Source organism: Dipodomys spectabilis, unplaced genomic scaffold, assembly GCF_019054845.1.
Source record: "Dipodomys spectabilis isolate Male_0828 unplaced genomic scaffold, ASM1905484v1 ptg000042l, whole genome shotgun sequence".
NCBI classification, from domain to species: domain Eukaryota; kingdom Metazoa; phylum Chordata; class Mammalia; order Rodentia; family Heteromyidae; genus Dipodomys; species Dipodomys spectabilis.
Genome location: NW_024870719.1, coordinates 14601254 through 14621054, shown reverse-complemented (window position 1 = coordinate 14621054; position 19801 = coordinate 14601254). Strand labels below are relative to the sequence as shown.

Here is a 19801-nt window from a genome sequence, read left to right as displayed (position 1 = left end):
GTAGTTTATTGGAGCTAAGAGTCTCACAAACTTTTCTGCCCCAGCTGGGTTCAAATTGGGATCCTCAGATCGCAGCCTTCTGAGTAGCTAGGATTATAGGCATGAACCACTGGCGCCCAGCTTCCATCACTGTTTGTTTGTTTGTTTTCCAGTCCTAGGGCTTGAACTCAGGGCTTGGGCACTGTCCTTGAGCTTCTTTTGCTAAAGGCTAGCACTCTACTACTTAAACCATAGTGTCCCTTCAGTCTTTTTCTTTTCATATAGTGCTGAAGAATTGACCCCAGGGTTTCATGCATGCTTGGCAAGCTATATCACTAAGCCACATTCCCAGCCCCTGTCAATGTTTTTTTTTAATTGAATATAAAATATTTTCTTAGGGTTGGCAATTAGTTATTTAGAATAAAATATTTTTCCTCTGATTATTATTTACAATTGTTTTAAATGAGTATACTGTGTTATTTACTACCAGTTAATTCTAGATAGTAAAGAAGTATCAAATGGCTAAGAATTTACTTTTGCTACATAAGTGCCTTTTTCTTGTTTCTTGCTAGTGCCGAAAACATTTGAAGAGTCGGAGATTAGTCTGTGCAAAACAACTTGGTGTGGATAGAATTGTAGATTTTCAATTTGGAAGTGATGAAGCTGCTTACCACTTAATCATTGAGCTCTATGATAGGGTAAGTTAAATTGAGGTTTACACCTTTTGTTGGGGTCTGCTTTCATTTTAGCCTGTGTTTGAGACGTTCATCATATGCAGCACATGTTATTTTCTTTGATGTTGCTCAGCATTCCTTACCTCCACATTCTTCCCAACACTTGTCATTGTCTGCTCTTAATTCAGCAGTCCTTTTTTCTTTTGAGACAGCAGCACAAATGTGCGCCATCATATATGGCAAGCAAAACTTTTCATATGGGTATTTTATGAGCATTATGTGATTAAGAAAAATAAAATACTCGCCAGGCACCTGTGGCTCACGCCTGTTATCCAGCTACTCAGGAGGCTGAGATCTGAGGATCATGGTTCAAAGCCAGCCCATGCAGGAAACTCCGTGAGACTCTTATCTCCAATAAACCACTAGAAAACTGGAAGTGGTGCTGTGGCTTAAGCGGTAGAGTGCTGGCCTTGAGTTGAAGAGCGCACCAACAGCGCCTAAGCCCAGAGTTCAAACCCCACAACCAACAAAAGAAAAAGAAAATACTGGGGGCTGGGAAGGTGGCTCAGTGGTAGAGCGCTTGCCTTGCATGCCTGAGGCCCTGGGTTCGATTCCTTAGCACCACATAAGCAAAAAGAAAAAAGCCGGAAGTGGTGCTGTGGCTCAAGTGGTAGAGTGCTAGCCTTGAGCTGAAGAGCTGAGGGACAGTGCCCAGGCCCAGAGTTCAAGCCCCACGACCGGACCCCCCCCAAAAAAAAAAAAAAAAATACTCATAAACCTCATAAAATACTCATCAGAAGATGTAAAGACTCTTCCATAGCATAATTTCTGTAAACTTTATTATTTTTAACTTTTTATTACATAACTTTTATTAGCAAGACGTAAGTAATTAGTAGTTATAGATAGCTATTATTTTAATCCTTATTATTGGAAAAAGTCTAGCAACCTGTTTTCTTCAGAGATAATTTTAGACTTATAAAAGAGTTGCAAAAATTATGGTTCTGTCTACCCTTTACCTAGGGTCTGTTAATGATAATACCGTACATGATATTTATCAAAACTAACTAGTGTTAATGCAGTCTATTAATTGAACAACAGGCTTTGCTCATACTTCACCAGGGTTTCTTCATTTACATAGTTCTTCTGGTCTAATATACTTTATTAGCATTGAGGCCTTTCCATTTAAGGGTCTGAGCAGTAGTTATGTATACTGGCTAGGTTACAGAAGTCCAACTAGTGACAAAGTTGAGGTAGATATTAAAGATATAAAAAGAAAATAATAAAAATAAATAATGTACTTTAGGGGTATATTGGTGGATGCTTACAAAAAGACCTTGGAGACTGTTTTCCTTTCTATATACTAGGGTTTGATCTTTTCTCTTTCATTTCTACAATTTTAAGGTGTGCTGTATCTACAGTTGATCAAGTCTTGAGGAAAGAATCTCACAAGTATCTGTGTACATTTTTAAGTGGTAGCTTTTTACTTCACTGAGCTATTTCATTAGGCTATACATGAAGAGAAGACTCACTTCCCTTTATTTATTTATTTTTTTGGTCCAGTCGTGGGCCTGAACTCTGGGCCTGGACGCTGTCCCTCAGCTCTTCAGCTCAAGGCCAGCGCTCTACCACTTGAGCCACAGCGCCACTTCCGGCTTTTTTCTTTTTGCTTATGTGGTGCTGAGGAATCGAACCCAGGGCCTCAAGCATGCAAGGCAAGCACTCTACCACTGAGCCACCTTCCCAGCCCTCACTTCCCTTTAGATAAATCTACCTTTATTGTTCTTGCCACATAATTATTGTTATTCAAAGACAAATTGCAGGAAAAAATAAAGTTTCTTGCTTGGCTTCTGAAGTTTATGTTCTCTCTCTCTCTCTCTCTCTCTCTCTCTTTCATTTCTATCTCTATATCTATCTTTTTTTTTTTGGTCAGTCAGGGGCTTGAACTCTGGGCCTGGGCACTGTCCCTTAGCTCTTCGGCTCAAGGTAGCGCTCTACCACTTGAGCCACAGTGCCACTTCCGGTTTTCTGGTGGTTTATTGGAGATGAGTCTCACAGACTTTCCTGCCTGAGCTGGTTTTGAACCATGATCCTCAGATCTCAGCTTCCTGAGTAGCTAGGATTACAGACGTGAGCCACTGGCACCTGGCTCTTTTTGTGCTAGTCCTGAAGCTTGAACTCAGGACCTGGCTGCTGTTCCTGAACTTTTTTACTCAAGGCTAGAGCTTTACCAATTGAGCCACAGCTTCACTTTAGACTTTTTTGGCTTGGTCTGGCTTGGAACTGTGATCCTCAGCTCTCAGCCTTCTGGGTAGCTAGGATTACAGGCATGAGCCACACAGGTGCCTGGTGCTTTTTTTTTTTTTTTTTATGTGAGACTTAAGCTCTTGCTATATAGCCTAGATTGGCCTTAAACTCAAGATTGCCCTGTCTCTCCCTCTGGAGTTCTATGTGTGCCACCTCACCAGCCTCTTGTTTCCCTTAAGCCAATCTTTGCTACCTACTTCAGGTAAATAAGAGTAAGCTTAGTTGGTGGTCATTTAATGTTACTGGGTTACTGTGTTTCTGTTAGTATTTGTGCAGTATCATCAGAAAATGAGTTTGAAGTTGTTCTGGATTAATTCTGGACACCAGTGGTTCATGCCTTGTGATCATAGGTACTCAGGAGATGGAGATTGGGAAATCATGATTTGAGGCCAGCCTGAGACCAGCCCCACCCATCTCAATCAAAAGTTGGCTGCAGTGGTGTACACCTGCCATCCTAGCTATTTGCTGGTCTTAGACTAAAAGCAAGAAAAAAGTGCTGGAAATGTGGTTCAAGTGGTGCAGTGCCTGCATATCAGCAAACATAAGAGCCTGAATTCAAACCTCAGTACTGCTCTCCCTCCCTAAAAAAATGTACTGTAGATTCCTTCACTGTTTGGAACTTGAGAGTCTTGAGAATTTGTTTATCCTATTTTGTAGTGTGTACCGAGGAAGTCTATGAAACATTGTTTAGACATTTTTTGTAAAATTTATTTTGTAAACTGTAGGTTAAGAAACTGCATCATTTTTCAATTTTTTGAGAGGTCTTAAGATTAATTTGGAAAAGCATTAAATTGTGTTTTACTCTATTGCAGGGAAATATTGTTCTTACAGATTATGAGTACCTAATTTTAAATATCCTAAGGTTTCGAACTGATGAGGCAGATGATGTAAAATTTGCTGTTCGTGAACGCTATCCAGTTGATCATGCTAGAGCTGCAGAACCTTTGCTTACTTTGGAAAGGTATCAACTCATTTCATACTGTTGTAAAGGGTCAAAGAAGTCTTATTTCTGAATATGCAAAGCTCTCAGTATATCCGTTCATTAGAATCACTTGGAGGGCTTGTTAAAATATAGGTTGTCTCATACTTGTTAATTCCTAGTGCAGGAGGCAGGAATTTGCATTTCTAGTCAGTTCTCAGGGAATGCTGATGATCTGCTGATAGGGACCACAGGAAGCTACAAGACCCCCATGTATTCTTCTTCAATGCTCTATTAAGCAATACTATTTTTGGTGTTCCCATACAGCATGAAGCTTTACAAATGACATTTAACTTCTATATAAAAGTATCTCTGACATTATTTATATGAGCATACTGATGATGAACAGTATGACTTAGTTGAAAAAAATACTGATTTTTTCTTTTGAAACCTAGATTCAACTCTCAGGCTCCTATTCAGGAACCTTCAGTATTTTATTTGAATAAATTACTGCTATCATTCATTTTTTTTCTTACCTACAGAAAAAAAAAATTAATGCAAGTTCCTAAGTTCAAACCCCAGTGCTATCAAAAGAAAAAAAAAAAGAAAAGCTGATTTCTGTTGTATTTCATGGTAGGTAATTAGGTAGGTAGGTTTAATTAGGTAGCCGATAAAGAGAGTGCCAAGCAGTATTCAGGCAGGAAGAGAAGTTTATTTTACCTAACTGCTAGCCCTTGCCTTGCATGGTGCAGACCACATGGCCCAAAGGGGCAGGCGAGGGGTGGGCAAGCTCTGGCCTGGGTTTAAGTAGGGAATGGGCAGGGAGAAGGTGCGGCCTGGTGAGGGAAGGTTCAGATATGACCTCAGGGCCTGGGACCCTCCCCCTGTTGGATGGGAGGCATGAGGGGGCAGGGCAGCCTAAGATGTGACCTGGGAGGAGGAAGAAGAGGAGGTGACTGGCCAGGTGTGTCAGTTACCTAGGTGACACAGGTACTGGGTGGAAACTTAACCAAGAGGAGGGAGGAGTCTGCCTCACCTTCTCAGGGCAGACCTTACATTTCAGAGTATTGTAAAGAATGGAGGCAGTTGAAAGTACAGTTGTGTGGGTGTAAACACTGCTGTTAAGTTTTACTGAATTTCCGGTAAGAAGTGTGTCTGTTTTGTTTCACAGATTGACTGAAGTAATAGCCAGGGCACCTAAGGGTGAACTACTGAAGAGAGTTCTTAACCCATTACTGCGTGAGTAATCCTATGTAGCAATGAAACGTTTGCAAGATAATGTGCTTTCAGGAATATATCTAAATCTTTTGTAGTTCTGGTAAAAAAAAAATTGAGCAAGGAATTTAATAAGAACTTTTGAATATGTAAGAGTTTATTTTCAAGGAGAGATTCTATTTTGTTTCACAATGCTGAAAATAAAACCCAGGGCCTTGTGTATGCTAGGCAAGTGCACAGTGGTCATTGCCCTGAGAGAGAGATTACTGTTCCACATGTTTTCTCTTTTTTAGTTGATGGGCATCAGGACTTCTGGTATCTGCCAGGGCACTTTGACACCAAAAGCTTTTATACATGAGAAGATCATAATTTAACCCTACTTTAAGGAATTTAGAGCAGATAGGGGGCGGGCAGATAGTATTAATTACTGAGAATTAGGGAGTTATTCTTCCTTTATGAAATAAAAATACACTAAAAGGTTATCTTTAGAATTATCCAGCTTTGTCCTCATGTGTATGTTTTCCTCTGGTTCTGGGGAATGAAACCAGGACCTTACACATGCTAGACAAGTGTTTCACAACTGAACTACATTCTCAATCTTATTTTGTTTGCTTGTTTGTTGTTAGGAGACAGGGTCTTACTACGTAACCCAGGCTGGCCTCAAACATACAATCCTCTTGCTTCTGCCTCCCAAGTGCTGAAATGATAGGCATATATCATCATGCCCAGTTGACTGTTAATTTTTTTGTTGTTGTGGGGTTTGAACTCTATGCCTGGGCATTGAGGAGTTCTTCAGTTCAAGGCTAGCACTCTATCACTTAAGTCACAGCACCATTTCTGGCTTTTTCTGTTTATGTGGTGCTGAGGAATTGAACCCAGGGCCTCATGCATGAGAGGCAAGCATTTTACCACTGAGCTACCTTCCCAGCCTGACTATTATTTTTTTGAGGAACTTCCATTAGCACACAATGGCTATACTAATATGAATTCCCATCCAAAGTGTTTAAAGTTTCCCTCTGCATCCTTGTTATTCTTAGTCTTTTGATAATAGCCATTTCTACTGGAGTAAGGTAATATCTTAATGTAGTTTGATTTCCATATATTTGGTGAAGTTCCACGTTTTTTCATGTATCCATTGGCCAGTTGGGTGTCTTTTTTTTTTTTTTCCCTTGGGTCCGGTAGTGGGGCCTGAACTTTGGGCCTGGGCACTGTCCCTCAGCTCTTCAGCTCAAGGCTAGCGCTCTACCACTTGAGCCACAACGCCACTTCCAGCTTTTTTTTTCTGCTTATGTGGTGCCAAGGAGTCGAACCCAGGGCCTCATGCATGCTTTACCACTGAGCCACCTTCCCAGCCCAGTTGTGTGTCTTTTGAGGAGTGTCTGTTTAGGTCTTTTGCTCATTTTTAATTGAGAGGTTAGCCAATGTTTGGATTCCAAACCAACCTTGCATTCTAGGAGTTAATCCCTTTTTTTTTTTTTTGGGTCCGGTCGTGGGGCCTGAACTCTGGGCCTGGGTGCTGTTCCTCAGCTCTTCAGCTCAAGGCTAGCACTCTACCATTTGAGCCATAGCACCACTTCCAGCTTTTTTCTTTTTTGCTTATGTGGTGCTGAGGAATCGAACCCAGGACCTCATGCATGCAAGGCAAGTGCTCTACCACTGAGCCACCTTCCCAGCCCCAGAATTAATCCCTTATGGTCATTGTTTATCTTATTTTTGTATGTGACTGAGTGCCATTAAGTTCTTGTAATTTAAGTTTTTGTAATTTCAAGTTCTGTCATTACTTCGAATAGTTAATTACAATAAAATTTCAACATATAAGTAAACTTGTTTTTTCACTGGCTGCTTTTATGAATAAAATCATTCATGTTGGGATCTAAATTTGTATTGTATTTTGAATGTTAAGTTTTATAGGAAAATACTAAAAATAATACATTCTGCTTTTATAGCCTATGGGTCAGCTCTCATTGAGCACTGTCTTATAGAAAATGGATTCTCTGGCAATGTCAAAGTGGATGAAAAACTTGAAAGTAAAGGTATGTTTGCATGATTCAGGTTTTGTCCATTTTCATGTTTGCTTTACTTTTTTTTTTTGGAAAAAAAAGTTTGCAAGTGGATAAGGATGGCTCACACCTGTAGTCTTAGCTACTCAAAAGGCTGAGATCTGAGGATTGTGGTTTGAAGCCAGGAACATCCATTAGGCTTTTATCTCCAATTAACTACCAAAAAAACGTGAGTAGCTATGGCTCAACTGAGAGATCACTACCCTTGAATTAAAAAAAATGCTCAGGGACAGTGTGTAGGTCAGGACTAGCACCTCCAACTCTCCCACCCACTCTGAAAAAAAATTGTACTACTGAGAATCAAACTCGAGGCTTCACACATGGCAGGTAAGTACTATACCACTAAAAAGTACCCTATTTATTTTCTTTTAGAAAAAAGTGTAAATTATTTTTATTAAGTAAGAAGTGTATTCTAGACTTCCAAACATTTAGCCTGAGTATACTATAGATATATATGGGTATTCCTAGATTCCCGCTCTAGTGTAGAGATTTATCCTTAATAATAGGCAATTAAGTCTTTTGACCTACCTTGATAACCTTTCATGTTTAGAATGTTTTCCCTTTGCATTTCCTATATATTTGTCCTGGTTATTGATCTTGGGACCATCAGGCTATTGAGGAGTACAGTAAAGTTCCTTAGAGTGTGGAGGTGCTTCTACAGTAATATTAACTTACTTGAATTTCTGTAGTTCTGTGGTAGGGCTGTATGATTGCATTAGGCATTTGTAATTACTTAGGAAACCTAATTTGACTGCCAGAGTAGGATGAATAATATGAAGAGAAAGTAAACGGAAAATGGAATTTTGGTATGACAAATTTTGACTTGTAATAGATTGTTTTTTTGTTTTGTTTTTTGTTTTTTGGGTCCAGTCGTGGGGCCTGAACTCTGGGCCTGGGCACTGTCCCTCAGCTCTTCAGCTCAAGGCTAGCGCTCTACCACCTGAGCCACCTTCCCAGCCCCTGTAGTAGATTGTTTGATAAAATATTTGAAAATTCATTCTTGATGCTTATATTTTGGATTTACATATCTGTTTTAAGGCTTAGGAATAATTTTCATTATCTAAGGTTTTTGTGTGAATTTAAAAATACAAACTTCATGTTTCAATTTCTGAAATATACTAATTGTAATCTCTCCAAAATGACATCAGGTGTTGTGGTTGTGGTGTTTATTTTTATGAAGTGAATCCGATATTTGTCTGTTACAAAAGCATGTGGAACTGGGCTCTGGTGGCTCACGCCTATAATCCTAGCTACTCAGGAGGCTGAGATGTGAGAATCGCTGTTCAAAGCCAACCTGGGCAGTAAAGTCCATGTGACTTCTATCCAATTAACCACCAGAAAACTGGAAGTGGCACTATGACTTAAGTGGTAGAGTGCTTACCTTGAGCTGAAGAGCTGAGGGACAGTGCCCAGGCCCAGAATTCAAGCCCCACGACCAACCAAAAAATAAATAAATAATAGGAAAATGTCCAGGAAAACTCTGAAAATTAAGTTTATTACTACTTAATATAGCCTTTTTACAGATTATTTTTAGGAGGTTATAGTAATTATAATAGTGTTTGGAGAAGGAATGGGGGAATAAAGAATCCAGAAACAAGCCCAGAAAGATATATAATATAATATAAATATGTGTGTATAAATTCTGTGAATTTACTTTTTTGCATAGTTATTTAACAGTTTATCAACATTTTGTTCCTCTTCTTATTCCTTCATTAGATATTGAAAAAGTACTTGTTTGTCTGCAGAAAGCAGAGGACTATATGAAAACAACATCAAACTTCAGTGGAAAGGTAATACCATGTGTACTTACTTTATATTTTTTGGTTTTATGTATTTGGAGTTTCAGAAATTAACGTTCATTAAGGGGTCAGTATATGTCCATTTATTTTAATTTAGAAAATGGATATGCTTATGTGATGTGCTCATCCCAGGGTACGGTTTCATTTTGTCTTGTTTTGTTTGGTGGTGCCGGAGACTAAACTCAGGGCTTTGAATATGCTAATCGTATACTCCACTACTGTACTATACTCCACCTCTTTTTCTGTTATTTTTAATTTTTAGTTTGTTTGGAATTATTTTTCATTCTATTATTTTTTTATGGAGAATACTTAGTCAAAGAGATAAGGGTTAATTTTATTTGTTTATATTTAGATGTAGTTTTGTTATGAAGGCTGGCCTGAAATTCTCAATTCTTCTGGCGAAGCCTCCTGAGTGCTGGGATTATGGTTTTATGCCACAACATCTGACTGAAAGATTTCTTCTTCAATTGGTTTTAGACATTGAGCACATATTGATTTATGAACACTGAGTGTTCACAATCAGAGGATAATATACAAACCCTCTCCTAGTAACATTTTTTGTTGTTGTTGTTGGTCCCAGGGCTTGAACTCGGCCTGGGCACTGTCTCTCAGCTCTTCACCTCAAGGCTAGCGCTCTACCACTTGAACCACAGTGCCACTTCCGATTTTCTGAGTGGTTTATTAGAGATAAGAGTCTCACCAACTTTTCCTGCCCGGGCTGGCTTTGAACTGTTATCCTCAGATCTCAGCCTCCTGAATAGCTAGGATTACAGGCATGAGCCACCGGTGCCCAGCCCCTAGTGATATTTTTTAAATCATACTTATACTCTAGGAATGTTTTTTTCTATTCAAAATACATCTTTATTTACAAAAAGTGAATAAAATTAGTATCAATCATAAAAGGTAAATTTTTGTTAATTATGAATAGAAATGGTTTTAATACGGGATTTTTGTAGGGATATATCATTCAGAAGAGAGAAATCAAGCCAAGCCTGGAAGTGAATAAACCAGTTGAAGACATACTCACGTAAGTATATAGGTGTGGGTCACTTTGCTTTGGATGTTTGGGGAGTTTTGTTTTATTTTTTTGTGGGTCATGGGGCTTGAACTCTGGGCTTGGGTGCTGTCCCTGCACTCTTCAGCTCAAGGCTAGTGCTCTACTGCTTGAGCCATGGCGCCACTTCCGGTTTTCTGGTTGTTTATTGGAGATAAGAGTCTCATGGACTTTCCTGCTCAGGCTGGCTTTGAACCGTGATCCTCAGATCTGAGCCTCCTGAGTAGGATTACAGGTGTGAGCCACCAGCGCCCAGAACTTTGGATATTTATTAATGTTCTTGAGTGAATTAATAAATATGTCTTACAGGTATGAGGAGTTTCATCCATTCTTGTTTTCTCAACATTCACAATGTCCATATATAGAATTTGAATCATTTGACAAGGTGAGTTTTCTAGTTCAGTTTCTTGATCAGTTAACATGATAAGACTTTTATGAGTTAGTATCAGCTTAATATCAGTATTTAATATCAATATCAGCTTACTTTGATTGAGAAATTGAAAACACTTTTGGCTTACAGTCACCATGAATCTGAGCATTAAAAATCAGTGTCACAAATACAGCTTTTAGAATAATTGAGGCAACTTTACTTGAAGATGAAAGACCAAAGATGACTTGAACTTTGATTCTTGGTAGTATTCTTATACACACACACACACAAACACACATTTGCTGGTAATTTGAATGAGTTCTCTGAATGCCATCAAGATAGAAAACAGACTAAAATTCTGGGTATGCAAATTGAAATAGAAGTTATACTTTATTTTTTTTACAGCTAGTTTTTTGTTTGTTTGTTTGTTTTAAATAAGGCCGTGGATGAATTCTATTCGAAGATAGAAGGTCAGAAAATTGATTTGAAAGCTTTACAACAGGTACAATATTATTTAACATACTTATGTTAAACCAGCTAGTCATAGAATAGTTTGGCGTGTAGAAGATGCTTTCATTTGGGAATGAGCTGCCTGTCAGAGAAGTAGCATAGGAAGTGGTACGGGGACCACTTGTCCTATAATAATGCCAGGGGAGGTTTCAGGGTTGAAAAACATATCCTCATTTACTCCATCTATCAGATATTCTCTAAAAGGAAAATGCAATGCAAAGATAAGTCCTTACATGATTTGTTATGTTTTATGCCCATCCTGGGGCTTCAACTCAGGGTAAGGGTGCTATCTCTGAGCTTTTTTTCCTCAAGGCTCATGTTTTATGAGTTGAGCCACACCTCCACTTTCACTTATTTGATAGTAGTTAATTAGAGATAAGAGTGTCGCAGATGGGGCTGGGAAGGTGGCTCAGTGGTAGAGCGCTTGCCTTGCATGCTCGAGGCCCTGGGTTCGATTCCTCAGCACCACATAAGTAAAAAGCCGGAAGTGGCACTGTGGCTCAAGTGGTAGAGTGCTAGCCTTGAGCTGAAGAGCTGAGGGACAGCGCCCAGGCCCAGAGTTCAGGCCCCACGACCGGACCCAAAAAAAAAAAAAAAAAAAGAGTGTCGCAGATTTTTCTACCCTGGCAGGCTTCAAACTATGATCCTGGAATTTCACCGTCCTAAGTAGTTAGGATTACAGGTGTGAGCCACCAGCACCCTGCTTTAGTCAGCATTCTTACAACTTGAATCATACTCCTATTTTTATTTTGTTTCTTGTTGTTGTTGTTATTATTGTTGTTTTGTGCTGGTCCTGGGGTTTTAACTCAGGACCTGGATGCTGTCCCTGAGCTTCTTTTGCTCAAGGCTAGTAACATCCTACTTCTTGAGCCACAGTGCCATGTCCAGCTTTATCTGAGCAATTTATTGGAGATAAGAGTCTCACGGACTTTTCTGCTCAGGCTAGCTTCGAACTGCAATCCTCAGATCTCAATCTCTTAAATAAACTAGGATTGTAAGACATGAGCCACTAGCGCCAGCCTGTGGTGCTATTTTAGTTTGTTAAAAAATATATCTGTGTGGGCGCAGTGGTTCATGCCTATAGGCCTAGCTACTGGGAAGTCAAAGTTTGAGGAGTTCGTAATTTGAGGCCAGTCACCAAAAGTTGATGTGGTCTTCTCAACCAATAAAAGTTGGCTATAATGGTTCATGCCTCCTAAATAGAAGGATCATAATCCAAGCTTGCTTGAGGATTAATTTAAGAATAAACATGAGCCAGGCACCGGTGGCTCATGCCTGTAATCCTAGCTACTCAGGAGGCTGAGATCTGAGGATCGTGGTTCAAAGCCAGCCTGGGCAGGAAAGTCTGTGAGACTCTTATCTCCAATTAACCACTAGAAAACTGAAAGTGGAACTGTAGCTCAAGTGGTAGAGCGCTAACCTTGAGCTGAAGGACAGAGCTCGGGCCCAGGGTTCAAGCCCCACAACCAACCAAAAAAAAAAAAAGAGTAAACATGATACCTTATTTTAAAAGTATAGCAAAAGGAGTGAGGGGCAGGGCTCAAGTTGTAGAGTACCCACCTAGCAAGTGCAAGCAAGGCCTTGTGTTCAAATCCCAGTAATATTGTTAAAAACCAGTCCTCAAATCAATAACTTTGAAATGTTAATTGTATAGTATAAGCGGTCAAATAACTATCATGAACCTTTGTACTATTAGTCTAGGGGAGAATGCTCTGGAAATAATGCTAAGAAATAAAGTATGAAAATAAAAAGATATTTTATAATTTGTGCCTCTTAAGAATACATTCTGGACATGAGATGTACTTTAGTAATAGAGTATTTTCTCCGGATGCTGGTGGCTCATGCCTATAATCCTAGCTATTCATGAGGCTGAGATCTGAGGATCACGGTTTAAAGCCAGCCCAGGCAGGAAAGTCCGTGAGACTCTCATCACCAATAAACCACTAGAAAACCGGAAGTGGTGCTGTGGCTCAAGCAGTAGAGTGCTCGCCTTGAGCTGAAGAGCGCAGGGACAGCGCAAGTAATAGAGTACTTTCTTATTGTGTGAAGCCTTGTATTTGACCTCTAGCAATGCAATATTTATCTATCTATATATTTATTCTAGCAAACTTTACTTATGAGTGTTTGAATAATGCCAAGAAAATTAGTCTCGTATCTTACATATACTTAAACCTGTAATTGTAATATTTTCCTATGTAGACATGGATGGTAAGTAGACAGGAAAGCTCATTTTGGAGTGTGAAGCATTTTCTAGTGAGTTAGATTGGAAGAGTGGATTGTGAGAAAACTTAGATAGATGACAACATCGAGCCAGGTAAAGGGCACTGGGAGTAAGTCTTAGGAGTAAAGGAGAAAAAGTCCATGAGGTTGGAGAAATGTAATTTTTAAAACTCTTTTGTCACTAAAAGGAAAAGCAAGCCCTGAAGAAATTAGATAATGTTCGAAAGGATCATGAAAACCGATTAGAAGCTCTTCAACAGGCTCAGGTATTGTGTTTAGCTTTTTCAGATGCTTTTCCAAAAACTATAACTTAGCTGGCATTATAACAAATGTGTTTGGTTTGTTTCTGAAGGAAATAGACAAACTGAAAGGAGAGCTCATAGAAATGAATCTACAGATTGTTGACAGAGCCATTCAGGTAGTTCGAAGTGCTTTAGCAAACCAGATAGATTGGACAGAAATTGGAGTAATTGTAAAAGAAGCCCAAGCTCAAGGTGACCCTGTTGCAAATGCAATCAAAGAATTAAAACTACAAACAAATCATGTTACAATGCTGCTAAGGTAAGTTTGATTCTTCATTAAGCAATTAGTGCTTGCCTCTGTTTTGTTATTTTATTGTTCACCGTGTTTACATTAAAATTTTTTCTTTATATTTAGAAACATGCTCATGAAATAAGAATTTATTCTAAAATAAATGACGCTTTTAAGATACTGTAAGCCAATTATGTCATTGAGAAAATAATTGAAATAAAAAGTATGATTGACATTAGTGAAATACTATTGAATATTTTTAATAGAAATCCATACTTGTTGTCAGAGGAGGAAGATGATAATGTTGATGGAGACATCAGTGTTGAGACAAGTGAAACTGAACCACCAAAAGGGAAAAAGAAAAAGCAAAAGAATAAACAGCTTCAGAAACTTCAGAAAAATAAGCCACTGCTTGTTGATGTTGATCTCAGCTTGTCAGCATATGCCAATGCCAAAAAGTAAGTCCATGGGTATTATCTGCAGCCAATCAGTATAAAAGATCAGTGTTATGGATGTTAATATTTGCCTAGCATGCATAAGGCTCTTGGTTTGATTCTGGCACTACAAAATTAATTAATAATATATAAGAATATATAAATAAAACAAATTCCTAAAATAAGTAAAGCCATTAATGTTACTTCCTAAATTTAAAAAGAATAAAAACAAAAAGAATAAGTATTTTAGCTGTATAAAATTCTTTTGGTGAAAATTATTATTTTTCAAATGTTTAGCTAGGCTCCAATGGCTCACACTGTAATCCTAGCTACTCTGGAGGCTGAGATCTGAGGATTGGGGTTTAAAGCCAGCCTGGGCAGGAGGTCTGTGAGACTCTTATCTCCAGTAAACTACTCCCCAAAATGCTGGAAGTGCAGCTCTAGTTGAAGTGGTAGAGAACTAGCCTTGAGCAAAAGAAGCTCAGAAATAGCACCTGGGCCCTGAGGTCAAGCTTCATGACTGGCATGCACACATGTGTGTGTGCGCACACACACAGTTTTAGTTTTGTGCATTATGCAACTTTGTTCTGTATGATTTGTGAGCCTGAAATTTGGAAATAAATGGAAAATTAAAGAATAATGATTTTACTTAAAATTTTTAAGACATCTGTATATTTTTAGGTATTATGATCACAAGAGATACGCTGCTAAAAAAACACAAAAGACTGTTGAAGCTGCTGAGAAGGTATTTAGAATTTATTAGAGTGAATGTTAATTGGTGTTGGCTGTTTTAATTACCTAAACTATTTTTGTTTAAGATTTTTTTTAGTTCAGAAATACTTTTCAGATTTAATATTGCTTTAAATGTGTTTACTTTCAGTATTTATTTCTCTTCAAACCTGCTTTTCCCTATTTACCCCTTTACTTCTTTGCTCAAATGTTGGAGGTAGCCTGGGAAGTCCCTTTTTTTCCCTTTCTTTTACTTTTTTAAGTCTGAGACCTGGACTCAAACTTGGTACCCGACACTTTCACTCATTGGCTGGCATTCTACCAACTGAGCCATGTCTCCAGCCCCAGCCTTTAAAAAAAAAGTCATATCCTATTTGTCAATAAATGTCTTGCTTTCTTAAAGTATAACTGGAATCAGGCAACATCTCATGATTTCCATTAGTTAGGCCCTCATTTCTGTGTTTACATGGCTGTTACTAGTCTCTTCCTGGATTGTTCTCCTGTCTGTTTTGTACTGTGGCTCACTGCCACATAGCAACTATAGTGATGCTTTTAAATGAAAAACAAACTCCATCATTCTGTCCTCTCCTCAAAAGTCTTGCAGTTGCTTCCTATCAATTCAGAGTCTTCCCATGACCTGCCAGAGCCCCTGTTGTCTCTTCCCTCACATTCCGTCACTGTGTTCCTCTTCCTATTTTCTTAGCACACTAGGATCTTCAAACCGTGGTGTACTGCTGCCCTCTTAGGGCCTTTGCACTTACTACTCTTCCTACCTGGATTGCTCTCCCTTCAAAATTTGTAGGTTTAAAGCTGGGCACCACCTCACACTTGTAATCCTAGCTACTCAGGCTGAGGTCTGAGGATGGCAGTTCAAAGCCAACTGGAACAGGAAAGTCTGTGAGTCTCTAATTAACCACCAAAATCCCAGAAGTAGAGCTTTGGCTCAAGTGGTAGAGCACTACCCTGAGCAAAAGAAGGTCAGAGCAGGCATAAGTAGCTTACATCTGTAATCCTAGCTACTCAGGAGGCTGGGATCTGAGGATCATGATTGGAAGCCAGACTGGACAGGAAAGTATCTACAGTCAGAAAAAAGTCAGAAGTAGCACTGTGGCTCAAAGTGGTAGAGTTCTAGCCTTGAATGAAAAAAAAAGCCCAGGGACAGCGCCCAGGCCCTGAGTTCAAGCCCCACAACCAACAACAACCACCAAAAAAAGAAGCTGCAGTTCAGACAGCATCCAGGACCTGAGTTCAAATCCTAGGACTGCCACATGTGTACACACGTGTGCATGTGTGCACACACACACAATTGGAAGGTTTTTTTTGTTTTGTTTTTTTGTTTTGTTTTTGGGTCCGGTTGTGGGGCCTGAACTCTGGGCCTGGGCGCTGTCCCTCAGCTCTTCAGCTCAAGGCTAGCGCTCTACCACTTGAGCCACAGCGCCACTTCTGGCTTTTTTCTTTTTGCTTATGTGGTGCTGAGGAATCGAACCCAGGGCCTCATGCATGCAAGGCAAGTGCTCTACCACTGAGCCACCTTCCCAGCCCACAATTGGAAGGTTTGATCCCTCCATTCATCCATTAACATACCTACTTAATGTCCTCAATCTCTTTACTGTTTTTCTTTTTCTTCATTTTCTTTTGGGCTGAACTTGGGGCTTGAACTCTGAGCATGGGCTCTGTCCCTGAGTTTCTTTTGCTCAAGGCTAGCACTCTACCACTTGAGCCCCAGTGCCACTTCTGGCTTTTTCTGTTTATATGGTAATGAGGAATTGAAACCAGGGCTTCATGCATGTTAGGAAAGCACTCTACCACTAAGCCACATTCCCAGCCCTCTATTGAAGCATTTATTTGTTATTTCTCTAGGATGTATAGTGCATAAAAATAAGATCTTGTCTGTTTTGTTCTAGTTCATCCTAATTTCTGAAATATTGCCTGGAAGAGAATAGTCAAACTAAAGGCAAGGAGGGCATGGAAGGATGCAATTGAATGTGCAAAAAATAACAATGATCAACCTAGACTAGTGTACCTCAAATTGAGGGAGAAATAAAAGCCTCCCATGAAAAACAAAAGCTAAAAAAAACAAAAGGAATTTGTGACTGTTAAAACAGGTCACTCAGTGGTAGAGTGCTTGCCTTGCTTTAATGAGGCCCTGGGTTCGATTCCTCTGTACCACATAAGCAGAAAAAGCCGGAAGTGGCACTGTGGCTCAAGTGGTAGAGCACTAGCCTTGAGCTGAAGAGCTGAGCGACAGCACCCAGGCCCAGAGTTCAGGCGCCACTGACAAAAAGAAGAAAAAATAAATAAACAGCCCTATAGAAGATACTTAGAGGAATTCTACCACAGAAGAAACTTAATATTATAGTAATTAACTAGTACTTCTGTCTCCTGTGTGCTGGGATTACAGGTGCGTATCACCATGCCCAGCTTCGATCCCATTCCTTGACCTTTTTGCTCTGTGATCCCTACTTGCTGGTCTTTCTTTCTGCTTATAATGTTTTTCTTATTCCTGTCCAGTAACTTCATCAGTTCTTCAGACTTCTGCTAAATGCTGTTTCCTTAGAGAGGCCATAACCCAGCATAAACTTGTTTTCTTTGTTATACTTGCTATACTCTCATCACTTTCTTAGAAGCACTTAGCATATGATATATTTGGATGCTTATATGCTTAGTAACCGTCTCTTTTCTAGACCTTGTGAAGTGGGAGAGGGAGCTTTGTTGTTCACTGTTCTGTCCCCAGTATCTAACCTTAAACCTGCTACATGATAGGTCCCATCATCTACTAAATTAACAGGCAGACATTTTAGTTTTGTTCCAGTAATGGGGCTTGAACTCAGGGCTGAATGCCATACTTTAACTTTTGTGTTCAAGGATAGGACTTTACCACTTGAGCCACAGCTCTAGTTCTAGCTTTTTGATGGTTAATTGGAGATTAAGAGTATCACAGGCTTTCCTGCCCATGCTACTTTTAAACTGTGTCCTCCACATTCTAAGTAGCTAGGATTATTGACATGAGCCACTGGCGCTTGGCACCAGGCAGTTCTTAATTTGTTGATCTTGAGCAAATATTTGTATAAAGTAAATTTTTGTCTTCAATTTTTTTTATATTTAAAGCAAAAATCTTTTATTCTTTGCTTTGAAATATGTATAATTTGTGTATGTGTTTGTGTAGATAGTTGCCATTTTGTGACATGCTAAAAACTTTGTCTCATTATTTACTTTAGTGTTGTTTAAATGTATACTATGATTATTTTTAAATTCTTGTAAACAGGCATTCAAATCAGCAGAAAAAAAAACAAAGCAAACCTTAAAAGAAGTTCAAACAGTTACCTCTATTCAAAAAGCAAGAAAAGTATACTGGTAAGTGTTCTGTACTTTCTATATTAAACTTTTTTTTTCTTGTGCCAGTCATGGTCTTGAACTCAGAGCATATGCACTGGAACTGTCTCTGAGCTTCTTTTGCTCAGTGCTAGTGCTCTACCACAGCACCACTTCCAGCTTTTTCTGAGTTGTTTATTGGAGATAAGAATCTCACGAACTTACCTTTCGTGGGCTGGCTTTGAATCATGAACCTCAGATCTCAGCCTCCTGAATAGCTAGGGTTACAGACGTGAACCCCCAACGCTTGGCTTCTACTTCTGGATTTTTAGATGGTTAATTGGAGATCAGAGTCTCAGATACTTCTCTGCCTGGGCTGGCTTCGAACATGGATCCTTAGAACTCAGCCTCCTAAGTAACTAGGATTACATATGTGAGCCACTTGTGCCCAGCTTTACATATTTAGTTTTTGTTTTTATCAGAATTATACATGCTCATTATTGAGAAAGTCAAGCATTTTTACAAAATTAGTCACTGAGCTTTATTTTATTTTATTTTGGCCTGTCCTAGGGCTTGAACTCTGGGCCTGGGTGCTGTCTTTTGCTCAAGGCAAGTGCTCTACCATGTGAGCCACAGTGCTACTGCCACCGGCTTTTTTGAGTAGTTTAACCAGCCTGGGCTGGTTTCAAACTACAGTCCTCAAATCTCAGCCTCCTGAGTAGCGAGGATTACAGGTGTGACCCACCAGTGCCTGGCGTCACCTAGCATTTCTTCACCTGTTTCCATTGTCTCCCCTCCCAAGGTATCTAATTTTAGTTCTTTTAGATGATTCTAATGATAGTTTCTTCAAATCTCTATACTGTGCTTCTGTTAGTTCTGCTTCATTTTTCTGTATTAGTCTATTTATTGACTTTCCACTATGAAAGTTGAGAATTTCACTTGTGCTCTGTTACATAGTTATAGTTTTGTAAAGATTGATTTTCTGCATTAACATTATTGTGAATATTTAAGTTGTAATCATTGCTGAGCCATCTAGTATTGTTTTCCTTCCTTGCTCATTTTTTTGGTCTTCCCTACAGTTAATATCTGCCTTGTTCTTTTTTTTTTTTTTTTTTTAATTCTGTGTGTATATGCATGTGTGCTGCTACTAAGGCTAGAACTCAGGGCCTGGGTGTTATCGCTGAGCTTTTATTTTCAGTCATGGGACTTGAACTCAGGGCCTGGGCACAGTCCCTGAGCTCATTTATTCAAGGACAGCACTCTTACCACTTTGAGCCACACCTCTACTTTCAGTTTTCTGGTTGTTAATTGAGTCTCAAGGACTTTCCTGCCCCAGCCGGCTTTGAACTACTATCCTCAGATCTCAGCCTCCTGAGTAGCTAGGATTACAAGTGTGAGCCACTGGTGCCCACCTCAGTCTGTCTTAGTGAGATAATATCTTGGCGTGTTCACCATCCTGGCCTTGAATTTACTAGGTAAACCTGGCTTGCCTGGAAATTGAGATCTGAGATAATCCTGCCTCAATTTCCCTAGTATTGGGATTATTAGGTTTATAAAAATATGTACCACATTCCTGGCACACTTTTCTATTTTACCAGTGGTTCAAAACCTTTTCAGTATCTATTGAAAGGGAGGTAACAAGGGGTGGGCGGGGAGAGGAAGAAAGCGGGCTGGGAAGGTGGCTCAGTGGT

At 39.4% G+C, this 19801-nt stretch overlaps 1 protein-coding gene across 2 annotated transcripts in view; it reads left to right on the top strand.

Moving 5' to 3' along the window:
• Positions 1 to 19801, top strand: part of Nemf (nuclear export mediator factor) — a 54510-nt gene that overhangs the window by 10735 nt on the left and 23974 nt on the right. For both annotated transcript variants that reach the window (XM_042677779.1, XM_042677778.1), the window contains exons 4-16: positions 552 to 677; positions 3770 to 3918; positions 5048 to 5115; positions 7038 to 7124; positions 8868 to 8941; positions 9907 to 9977; positions 10314 to 10389; positions 10814 to 10876; positions 13293 to 13370; positions 13457 to 13665; positions 13902 to 14093; positions 14751 to 14814; positions 18064 to 18152. In XM_042677779.1, the coding sequence (XP_042533713.1) occupies positions 552 to 677; positions 3770 to 3918; positions 5048 to 5115; positions 7038 to 7124; positions 8868 to 8941; positions 9907 to 9977; positions 10314 to 10389; positions 10814 to 10876; positions 13293 to 13370; positions 13457 to 13665; positions 13902 to 14093; positions 14751 to 14814; positions 18064 to 18152 (1346 nt within the window). The remainder of the gene's footprint in view (positions 1 to 551; positions 678 to 3769; positions 3919 to 5047; positions 5116 to 7037; positions 7125 to 8867; positions 8942 to 9906; positions 9978 to 10313; positions 10390 to 10813; positions 10877 to 13292; positions 13371 to 13456; positions 13666 to 13901; positions 14094 to 14750; positions 14815 to 18063; positions 18153 to 19801) is intronic.